The sequence below is a fragment of the Primulina huaijiensis genome, chromosome 10 (assembly GCF_012295235.1).
Source record: "Primulina huaijiensis isolate GDHJ02 chromosome 10, ASM1229523v2, whole genome shotgun sequence".
Classification (NCBI taxonomy): Eukaryota; Viridiplantae; Streptophyta; class Magnoliopsida; order Lamiales; family Gesneriaceae; genus Primulina; species Primulina huaijiensis.
Window position 1 is genome coordinate 982070 of NC_133315.1, and position 12234 is coordinate 994303.

Here is a 12234-nt window from a genome sequence, read left to right on the forward strand (position 1 = left end):
ATAATTATAAAAAATTAATAATGTGTCGTACTCAACTTGAATGTTGTGTCCAAATAAGATATATATACTTGAGAAGAAGGAAAAAAACAGAGATATATACAGCCAAATATCTTTCATAAATTTGCTCAACGGTATTCAACTAGAGTAAGTTTTTGTAAACTGTTTAGAAAGATCATTAATATCCAGAATTCGACCTCGAGGACAAAAAAAAATACTCAAAACTCGTGTTGATCGATGAATATAAATTGCTAAAACACGAACTCGCAACCTTTGATCTGTTCAGAGAACAAACCAAACTCCATATGTGTGGCTAATGAATAAATATTCGGGTCCATATTCGACCGTGAGTCCGGTTGATTCGAACATGATCGAACCGAATTTGAGTCGAAATTCGTGCACCAAGGCCCTCGTCACGTGGTTTGCAAAGGGGCCACATCCATCTCAAATTTTCTCAATTTTTTGAGTATATAGTTGCAAACTGGCAGCATGGTAAAACTTTATATGTGTGTTATTTGTTTGGTTTCTACCTTTTTTTCTAACACTAAAAGACACTGCTTAGGATTCTGTCAGAGATCCCACCTATCCTTACACTTGTTTTATTCAAAAAAACTAAGTTAATTACTGCACAAAAATTATTAAATTTGTGGCGATAAAATTAATTTTTAAAGTTCATGATGATTGATCAAGTCGAGACCCTAAACCCTAAATCTTATTTTAAGTCCCCAGTCCTAAGCACAAGAACAAATAGAGTTGTCAAATGTGTTACAAATAGTGACGGAGCCAGAAAATTCAATTAAAACGATAGAGAAAGAATTCTTCAAAAAATATTTGATTATATAAAGTATAAATATAGATATAGCAATTGATATTGATGCACAAAATAAGGAAAACTAATCAATTTAGTCGTGTAAGTTGTCATGTTTTATTCTTTAATTTATTAAAATTGTGTTTTAGTAATGTAACTTTGTTTTTTATTGGTTTTTTAGTCGTATTTCGCTCGAATGCTGACGTGAAACCAGAAAATGCAGACAAGACATTGGAAAATACTGACATGACATCGAAAATTGATAACGTGTCTGAAACTATGTCAACACTCCTGATGAAATAATTTTGAAGAGAAAGAGGTGTGTATTATCCAATTAAGGTATTTTTTATATTTCATTAAAAAATTAGTGGTAAAATCATTTATTTACCAAAAATACTAGTTTTTTTTTCTTGTTTTTCACTTATACTAGAAAACACTCCCCACTTTTTATTTTTTCTACTTTTTTATAATTTATACATTTAATCATTTCTGTAAAATCCTAATCTTTTGCAAACACTCATTGCTTCATAAAATATTAATATATTTTAATGTAATCTTTACTAATATAAATGTTATTATTTTGAGTTCTAATTTATCATATTATTTTTTAAGAAAAATATATATATTTATCAAAAAATATTATTACTATATTTTTTGTGATAATTAGTAATTAAAGAAATTTATTGATTAACCCATCTTTGCTTCGTTTTAAATGTTGATTAATTAATTAATGAAAACATACAGAAAAAAAAATGTCAAATAATGCAATTCGAGTTAGTGGCATTAAGAAGGACACAATAGCGACATTAGTGGCCATGATCTTAATTAAATAGAATCAAATCTTAATTAATTTTATATTATCTTTTACAATAATTAAGGATCTTGATTGTGGCAGCAAAGCCATATGCCTGTAGATCTTCCAAAGAATTTGTTTATGGACTCAAGTGGAGGCAATTGATTTTTATATTTTAATAAATTATTAATATCTAATAAATTTATATATAATTAATATGACTCATAACTACATCACATTACACAATTTAACATTCTTGTTTTGGGTGCATCAATTGTTGGTTGGAAGAACAATTGAAGCATAACGTTTAAATTGTTGTACGATTTAAAATATTTTATTTATATTTTTACTATCATGTATAATTTTTGATAGACCGACAATAACTTGATTATACAGTTGCTATCAAAGTCAATATCATATGTTCGATTATGATGGTTGGATTGTTAGAATGCTACAATTGTCATGTTGAAAAAGCTATCGAAACTTGATGCTGGAGTTGATATATGATTTAAAATATTAGAGTTGTACTATTATTATCCGTTTTAATTGCTGATAAATGCATATTTTATAAATTTAATAATAAAATAATTTTGAATTAGCTGCATTGGATTTTGTGCAGCAATAGATTTTGTTGACGAATGGGTCCCTAACACATGAATTCTGTCTGACTTGCCTTTGATAAACAAGACAAATAAAATCCTGTATATTTTGGACCATTCACACAATTATGATGTACGAATTCCCATAAATGTATTATTTGAATTGATGTGATAATATTATAAACAAAATTATATACATTGGAGGAGAAATTATAGTGTTACTAACTTTAAAAAAAACACAAAACAAAACAAAATTAGACTAGAAATAGGTAATTCATAGGGGTGATATATCGGATCGTATCGTATCGAAAATCATATACTGTATATCGTACCGAAAATTACGATACAAGAAAATTCAAACTGATACCGTACCGAAAATTTCGTTACATATAATTAGTATACCGATTATATCGAAATTGTACGTTATATTTAGATTTCGATACGGTATCGGTATATACCGTTTTATATCGAAAAAATTATAAATTTTATAAATTTTTGTTTTAAAATATTATATATTTTAAAATTTTTGTATATTTTTTCGTATTTCGGTATATATCGGAATTTTCAAATTGAACACTGTTACCGTACCGAAAAATTCGGTATTATTGCCGTACCGTACCGAATTCTTCACTATACCGAAAATTCAATAAATTCGACATTTTTTCGCTATGGTAATCTTGGTTTACCGAATATTTTGTATTTTTCCTCACCCCTTGTAACTCAGCATGTATATTTATGTTTCTTTAATTTATTTATTGCTAATGTTTCTATCAAACTATTAATTTATGTTCTTGAATTTTTGTCTTTATATATATTTGGCGACGAGTCACATTCATATATCTTGTGTCATTTCGATATACTTTGTCAAGATATTAAAACTAAATGGCTGCTGTATTCATGTTCAGAGTATAAATAATTACTTCAATCATTTGTGTCGGAAAAAAAATTTCTCTAATATTATAAAATGAAGCGAGGTTACACTTATTTCATATATTTAAATAATACAAAAATTCTTGTGAAACGGTTTCACATATCAATTTAACAAAAGACGTGCATGTTTTACATGCTAGTACTTAAAAAACACAAACCTATAATATGAAAAAAGTCATCAGCAATGTAATTTTAGCGATAAATTAAATATTACGGGGTTATTAGTTAAGCGATTTTTTGTAGGGGTTTTTTGTAAATTTAAAATAAAACGGGTGGGATTATGCAATTTGTTATAAAAACGATAAAGTTGAGCTGTAAAACCAAATTAATTCTTAATTGTGATATATATTTCATTAATTAATTTAATATCTATAATAATTAGCTGCCACCATGTCAAACACATGAAACAGTCAATATTTTACAACAGAGAATTTTGTTTCTTCCATTCATTTGTCTTTTGTTTTGTTGATAACGATTTTAAGTATGTGCTTACGTACGATGTGCAAATATGAAAATCGGGAAACGACAAATACGATTTTTGTTTACTTAATTACGTTAGGATTAGATATGGACACGTTACGTTTAAAATAACGTGCAAAATTTTCATGAGATCGTTTTACGATTCAATTTTGTTAGATAGATCTCTAATTCGATTCAATTTATTAAAAAATATTATTTTTTATGTTAAAATTATTAATTTTTTTTGTAAATATGGGTCGAATCAACCCATTTTACGGGTATAAATATATGAGACTTTTTCACATGAGACTTACTTTTATTTAAATATTAGAGAGGTCATTTTCTCAAATGTTTTAAATTTATAATTTTGTTGTCGATTATTAAAATTTTAAAAATATTTGAAAATGATGCAAGTTGAAATGTGCATAGTTGGATGTGTGGAAACTAAGATAAGCTTGAAATAAATTTTCAGGTTTAAATATATTATTGAGTGAATTGACTCGTGTTTAAAATAAAGAAGAAATTTCGATACTTGATTTCCTCATTTTACTATACATTAAATTATTCCTTAAAATTTAGTTACTTTGTCTTCAACCTTTTTAAGGGACGCTTGCAATTTTCTGTTTGTTTCTTTATTTTTATGTAACTTTTGTCTTCTCAATTGTCAAAATAAGGGTTTTAGTTCTATATTTTCCAGATTTTTATAAGTTTGTTCGTTTTTCATTAGAAATGTTAATGTGACACTGCATACACGAGTATCATGCCGACATCAAACCTGTGCCTTGTCGATGCACAATATCACAGTCACGATTAGAAAATGATCAAAATTTCTAAAAACACGACGATAAGAGATTAAGACTGAAATTTTGACACGTTAATAACTGAGTATTGATGTCACAATTTTCATTTATAAATACCCGCATTCAAGAACCATTGAAGGTTAGAACATGGACACTGGAGTTTCTTTTTTTCGCTTTGTTTAGCTGGAAGAGGAGATTGTTACAAATTCCAATTGGGTCTCGAGCTTAGACCTTATCCAGATACACTTGAGTTTTAGACATATATGAGACAAAATTCTGGTTTGTCGGGATACTCAGCTTTGCCATCAAATGGATAGGACATATTTTCTATCACGTTATATTTTATTTTACAGTCATTCTCTGTTCTAGAGATTATCATTGTCGTTATTGTTTAAGATTACTGTATTTTACTGTTTTTTCACATTCGATACTAAGTAGCCACCACTTGTTGAATGGTTCCTATCAATCATATCATACAACCTTCCCATGTTCGATGGATTTGGGCAAGTTGTTAATGGCCTACACTGGTTATATGCAATGCAGTCTTAGGATACGCAGGCAGTCAAGGTCCGGCGTAAACGGGCTTTGGAAGCATAGTCTTTTTAAGTGTAAATAAGCTAGTCTCATTAGCACACAGAAAAATAGATCAAGAAAATGAGACAATGTGGAATCATCTAGTGCCAGCCGATGAAGACTATACTACTATACACTGAAAACTAAAGGAAATTAGCGAAATAGCTTGTGGCGACGACGAGTTTCAGAGACAAATGAAACGAAAAAGGGAAAAACAGAGTAGTACCACTGTAAGTTACCAATATCACCAAAACCATACGTGTCTTGCATCCAAAGCTTTCATGTTGGTTGATATCAAAGGCATTGCACCATATAGGGAAACAAAATCATTGAGGCATTTATTTCTTGCATAGCTGTGTCCCTTTAGACTGCTTATTCCTGATGAACCAATTTCATAAATCTTCCCTGAAATATTAGGAACGGGATTTCAGGCTGTCAATACATATGTAAAAAGATGTACAGCTCTAAGGTCGTAAAAATATGTATATATGTGTGTGTGTTTGTGCCCGCGGGTGTACGATGTAGCACAATAGCTCAAAAAGAAAATAGATAAGAGTCCATATTAGCATCTCAATTTATTTTCAGATTAAAGTAGTCCCCCAAAGCCCCAGATTATATTATATGTCGTATGTCTCAGTGTTCATGCTGGCTTCATAGATGAAATCACGCCAAAACTCATTGTTGAAGAGGATTTATACATTCTGCACATGTTTCGCTGATTATTTAAGTGCATAAAAGATGACAGCCATTCAGTTGGTTTTTTCTCAAAGAATAAAGAATATAGCACAAGCTCTGTAGATATAAAGTTGGTTATTACAACTGATCCTCCTCTGAGTACTAAGAGCGTGTAACACAAAACTGAGGATTTACTCACCAGTCATGACCAGTAGCACATATGAAACAAAGTCAATAGATTAACCAAATGATCGATTGAAACAGCAAAAGCAAGAATAGTCGTAATATATGGTCATTTTGAAATGCGAATGTGCTGTGTATAAATTTCTAAAATTAAAATATGCTATTTTTTCCCATTTAAAGGAGGATGAAATCTGAATACCCAGCTATTGAGGTTGTAGTAGAATTATGTTAATTTTGAGGCCAATAAAAAAATACATGTATCCTACTTCTATAAAAGAAAAATGGCACCTTTAACCCATATCGGAGGAGCTCCGCTGGCATTCGTAACTAGAAGAGACATTGCTATGTCTTCACAATTTCTGACAGACCAGATATGTACAAGCAATTAACAAGCCAGCAGTCAATTGAATAAAAAAATATTCGAGTATATAAATGTAAGATGGAATAGGAATTAGCTATACCTTTCATTGCTCACATAATCATGAATTGATGAAGGCATTTTGCTAGTGTATAAGTCCAAATACTTCTTATGAAAGAATGCAGCTTTTGAGAGAACCATACTATAGGTCCCCGTCCACCAAACTGACCACCATCCTCCATATCCATAATATGCCAAACCGTTTCTCTAGAAACAGTAGAAAATTTTGTCGTGTAAAACAAGATCGTCCATCTGGACAAAAGCACAGAAGGTACCCACAAATATTGAAACAGAATCTTATTCCTACGAAAATTAACTGCTCTATAATCATAAATCAGTATTATAGTAAATAAAAGTAGCTCTGCTACATATACAAGCAAGATTCATGTAAAAATAACAGATCTGGAAAAACCAATTCAAAGTTTCAAAGTTATGAGCAAGCAAGCAACCATTACGAAAATTAGATCCTCTGATCAGAAGCATATGAATTTTGATCGAGCAACAGAGATCTGAAGGTAACCAACCATCTGAAGCATATAAAAGGCAGACATGTCCTTGTGTTGGTAATTAAAAATTATAGATATGTTTCTCAAGTAGAGTTTTGAGTAAACATGACTACTACTTCGGGAAATGATAAATGTGGGATGACTGCTCAATCATTAGAACAACCTTTTTGGAGGTGGCGAAGGAAAAATGAGCAAAGATGTATGTGGAAAGCGCATGTCGAAATTGGACTGAAAGAAGATAGCTCTTAAATGAAACCTGGTTTAGGCCATCAGCTATATTTGCCAACAGTTAATCGCAGAAGCAATGAGAGAAGCCAGGGAAAGTAGAAGATTTTGACTATCATTTTAATGTAAAATGGCAATCTTGAGAACCGTGTCAAGGTCCTTGTTGCTGGGTCATCCCAAAATAATTATCACATGATACAACAATTCAGAAACTAGTTCGATTGAGAATCCCAAAATTTATCACTGATGTTATTCAAATGTCTTATATGATCGCCAAGTTTTGCCAAACCCCCAGCCCAACAGGTGAGTTTTGGGAAAAAAACCATTGGGTAGTATTAGATACATCACTTTTCTCAGAGAGGTGAAAATAAACAATAGATGAAAAATCTCTCAAAAAAAAAAAGAAATAAGGAGCGAAGGAAATCAACTGTGAAATGAATGCAGGTCCATGATAAAAATCCAATACTGGAAGATATTTAGAAATGCATAAAGCATCCAACCTCTTCATTCAGCCAATGCATGCGAGGAACAAATCCCACCATTGTTCTTGGAGCAGTTTGCCAAACAGTAAACGCAAAATCCAGGGTGCGACATGGAACAATTACATCATCATCCACTGAGAATATCGCATCAGTTCTGAGATCCTCAATTGGTTTAAATCTATTATTTAGGTTATCTTCCTCATTAAGGTCAAACCTAAAGTTTGGTTTGTGAGCTGTTTGTGACTTCTTCAGTACAACATTCTTAAGATAAGCTCTTAGCTCTTGTGAAGGTGGATTGCTTTCACTCCAAACTACATGTATCGCATCAGTCCCACCACAGGATGCATAGTGAGAAACAGACTGCTTAAGCAAAGTATTCCTCTTCCAAGTGTTGATAAGAACAGTGTATCCACCCCTGGCAAAAATGAACATTAAAGTTGACAATTGATTCATTATAAAGAACTTTGGTGCTAAAGTTGAGTATCTGATAAGGCTGTGCGGTCCCATCAATAGTTTGAAGACACTAATAGCGCTATGCAATGACAAAAAATTAGATAAAGGCGACATTTCATTTCATATCTTACAAATTTAGAAGAAAAATAGCCCTTTTAAAAGAACATCAACATCTGTCACACTATATTCCAAGTCCTCGTAATTTAACTTCAAAACACTGCTTTAGCAACCCTTTTTCGCGAATATCAAACCCGTCAAGGATATAAGGTGAACATGATTGCAGAATACAAATAACCTTCTTCCCTAGTTTCAACCATTTTATTGAAAATAACATAATTCCAAGATCAAAGAATTCAATTCCAGTAATACTGTGAAAGCTCAAAGTGCCAGCTTCGCTAAATTTAACAGCAACAAGCACAAATACACAGCGTTGATTACACAAACTTCCAAAATCATTGAACTAGTATAAAGCTGCACACGATCACCAACTCCAACTATTACTTCAGAACACCAAAGCAATAGAGTACATTTTAAAACAGATACAGAATAACAGAGTACCTGGAAGGAGAAGAAACAGACGAAGGATAGTGAGGGTTCCATCCCATGAGACACGATAGTCGAGAACTGAGCGAATAAAGAGAAGTTAAGAAGCAGAACAGTAGGAGGAGCTTGTACTTTGCGCCACCGATCAACAGCCGAAATCGGCGGTGCAGGAGCGTCGAGCGGCCAATGTAGACACCTCGATTCGATGCTTTCTCCTTCGCCGGCGAGTAGTCCCCACCGCTCACAGCGGATTCTCTGATGGCGATCAGGTTCGACATTTTTACGTTGTCTATCAAATTGACGGCCACGATCTCTCTTGTTTGGCCATCAATTTGCAGGTGGTACCTGGCCAGCTTCGTCGGTGCTTCAAGCCCAATAAGATAATAATAATAATAATTAATAATATTTTCATTTTATTACAACAGTCGGTGGGTGGGGTCGGGATGAGATTTTATTTACAGTCAGAAAAATATTAAACATATTTCAATTCCCATTTAGCTCATTAATTTCAAATATAAATCAAATATTTATCAAAATTATTCAAAAAATCCATTGTGATTTTTTAAAAAAAAACATATGGTTAATTAATGTTATTTTACAATGAATTATATGTTCAATATCTCTTTATCTCGTAAACTCAGTTTTGAATCTGTCGCACAGAACTTACTAAGTGTAGTTCGCATGATTAACATGATTTGCAGGCTACTGTATTGATTATTTGTGTTAACTCAGAGCACACCAAATCTATCGATAGCGGATTCTCAAATTGTAAAAATAAAATAAAGAAAACATTCCGGGAAAATCACTTTTCTTCAACATGATAAACCACAAATTTAGAAACCCCAACTTTGAAAATTCTCACATACAAGAGCAAAACAAATTCATTATCTAGGAAACACAACAGGGATTTATAAGAACAAACAAAAAGTGCATTTTAACACAAGAGTTGGGAAATCTTTTAATGTTTTTTTGAAAGATTTTGTTGTTGCGTACATTTACATATCGATGTACTTGGTACAAAAGGGTTTGTTTATTCTCAGTATATACAATGTACGAATCCTATTTGTAAAGAAGAGAAACATGGTTAGAAACGAAAACCATTTTACCAGCAAAAATTAAATAACCAAATAAAGCCCAAGTTGAATCGAGGGTTCAAGCATTGAACTATATGACACAATATAACTAGTCTCTATGGGTTTAGAAGATTCGTTTCTATATTATCCCCTATGCTGCTGATCAAAAAGTAAACCAAAATCGTAAGAGTTGGCGACTAAAGACGAGCACAACACGAAAGACCTTGTTTCGCTTTAGAGGCATTGCTGATAACTCTAAAGAAAACCCTCAACCCCGCGTCCTGACTGCACCTCACGATAAATATTGAATGCTTCTTCCATAACTTCAGCCTGAGCTAATGTTTGAGCTCTCTTCTTACCAGAAGGATGAGTAGCAAGATAATCTTGTAATTTCGAATCACCCACTATTCTTCCAAACTTCTCATAGACTTGGGGAGCCACACGTGGGTCATATCCAGCTGATGCGATAAGCAGAAGTCCAATATAATCTGCTTCCATTTCCATTCTGGGATTTGGATAAAAAGAAAACTTTAGTTTAATTTTCTTTCCGTTGTCTAGACATCAAATTAAACAAAGCAGTCTAATGATTGACTGGAAAATAAAAAAGAGGTAAACCTTCAGATAAATATCACAAGAACAAGATGGAACAACTTGCTATCAAAGTCGATGCTTGGATGTTCCCCAAGTATTTCCGTGAATCTTTATTTTATAATATAATTTGATAAGCATTTTATTGCTCAAATAATATTCCAATCACAGAAAAAATCAAACAGTTATGCAAATTGCAGTCAATAAGAATAAAGCAGCCAAATTGTGAGAATACAGGAACTTGCTAGTTCTGAAGAACACAAATAAAACCACAATTGGCTCTCGGATGGCAACCTAAATCAGCCTAAATTAATCGTTGTGCAATATGGTCACATTGCGACTAAATATCCATATGGTCATCATTCATCTATTTGTTTTTCCATTAGATTGGCCAAACTAATGTCTTTATTGATAATTAATTCCGTTTCTCATCAAAAAATTGCCCCAAATAACAAACATGTCTGCTAGCTATGATCTCACAAAGCATTTGTGGTGTCGGTTATTTAAATAGACAACAAAAATACAGCAACAAGGAATCATGACGATCTACAATATAGCACAAAAAATGCGAGTTGAAAATATCTGAATTATTAGAAGTTTAGATGAGGTAAGAAAGGTGGGCTTTAACTTTTACTCAGAACTCCGCTTAAAAGCAGCACAAAGTCACGAAAATGCAGAAACAACGCCTTCTCACAATAGTCAACATCTAGTACAATATACCTTCTAGAGAAAGGAAGCCTTAGGAGCAGATTTGACATTGTGTTCACAAAATCAGGCATGAAAAACTGATAAAGAATCAACTGTAATATGGTCAACCAGAGGTTTTTAGATATCTGTTCAGCCGAATGCCTTGCAATAGCATGACTAACCTATAAAGTCAAAAACAAAGCAGATTATATCAATAATAAACAAAAAAACATAACCAAGATATAGAATCACAGGAAGCAACACACAAGGCGAGAAGAGAAATCACCTCGAATGAAAAAAGATGTATAATTCTAAGGTAGCCCAGCAAAATATTTTTTGTCAACAATATGACCATACACACAAGAACATGTGTACCTCATGCCCAATAATAGGGGCTTTTTAATTGTTTATAGCATATATGATAAAAGATTAATAAAATAAGTTAAAAAAAAATTTTAACAAACTAATGTGTCACGCCATTAGATCTAATGGCGTGACTTTTTTTTTTAAAAAAAAAAAAAAAGCAAGTCACGCCATCACCAATGGCGTGACTTGCAAAATTAATTTTTTTTAAAAAAGTTGCAAAATTAATTTTTTTTAAAAAGCAAGTCACGCCATCTCCAATGGCGTGACTTGCTTAACTATCATTTTTTTTAATATGTCACGCCTAGTAAATAGGTGTGACTTGTTGAATTTTTTTTAAAATAATTGTTGGACGTTTGCGGCAAAGAACCGTGGCATGTGAAATACTGATAACCCTATACTCAATAATGCATACATCTTTTTTTTCTTTTACAAAGAAGACGATAAAAAAAAATTTTGAATTCAAATTTGCGTGATAAAGTGATGTGATGTATCACTGATAAGTATTAACATGGTGTGTTTTTTATCTGATGAAAATTTGCTTATATATCATTCCTGTAGATTTTCGTTCGATGTTTGATCAAGTAATTGCAGCACAAGAGGTCTGTATGTTTTAAATTAAGTTTGTGGTTTAATGTTTGATTAAAATCGTTAATTTATTTATTTGTAATTATATATTTGCAGATAAAATTTTAATTTGGAACTTCTATTTGAGGTACGTGTTGATTTAAATTAATTTACTTGATTATTCGAATATAAATTATGAATTTTTCATCATCTTACATTTTGAGTTTATGATTAAAATGTTTAATTATGTTTCTATTTATTATTAGTTATTTTTATTAATTTATATTATGCAAATGATAATAAAAATACTTATTGTTGTTGTTTTATACAGGTAGTATATAAAAAAATTAGTGTAACGATTTATTTATTTTACACCAGTAATATAAATGTTTTTATTATAAATACGGTTAATATTGTTTTTAATTACTTAAATGTAAATAAATATTACAATAAATTTCATATGTTATTATTTTATTTGACATGCGTAGTATCAAAAATTTATATTATAAAAA

At 31.5% G+C, this 12234-nt stretch overlaps 2 protein-coding genes across 2 annotated transcripts; both read right to left on the reverse strand.

The window, feature by feature from the left end:
• Positions 1-4959: 4959 nt before the first annotated feature.
• On the reverse strand, positions 4960-8834 carry LOC140986735 (glycosylinositol phosphorylceramide mannosyl transferase 1-like). The gene is made up of 5 exons (XM_073455065.1): positions 8460-8834; positions 7467-7863; positions 6279-6442; positions 6106-6176; positions 4960-5364 (listed from the first exon to the last, which is right to left on the reverse strand). The coding sequence occupies exons 1-5, from the start codon at positions 8720-8722 to the stop codon at positions 5204-5206; spliced, it is 1056 nt and encodes a 351-aa protein (XP_073311166.1). The 5' UTR covers positions 8723-8834; the 3' UTR covers positions 4960-5203.
• A 598-nt stretch (positions 8835-9432) lies between these two features.
• Positions 9433-11183, reverse strand: LOC140985660 (mitochondrial metalloendopeptidase OMA1-like). Its single transcript, XM_073453534.1, has 3 exons — positions 11168-11183; positions 10826-10974; positions 9433-10022 (listed from the first exon to the last, which is right to left on the reverse strand). The coding sequence occupies exons 2-3, from the start codon at positions 10882-10884 to the stop codon at positions 9773-9775; spliced, it is 309 nt and encodes a 102-aa protein (XP_073309635.1). The 5' UTR covers positions 10885-10974; positions 11168-11183; the 3' UTR covers positions 9433-9772.
• Between the last annotated feature and the right edge of the window lie 1051 nt (positions 11184-12234).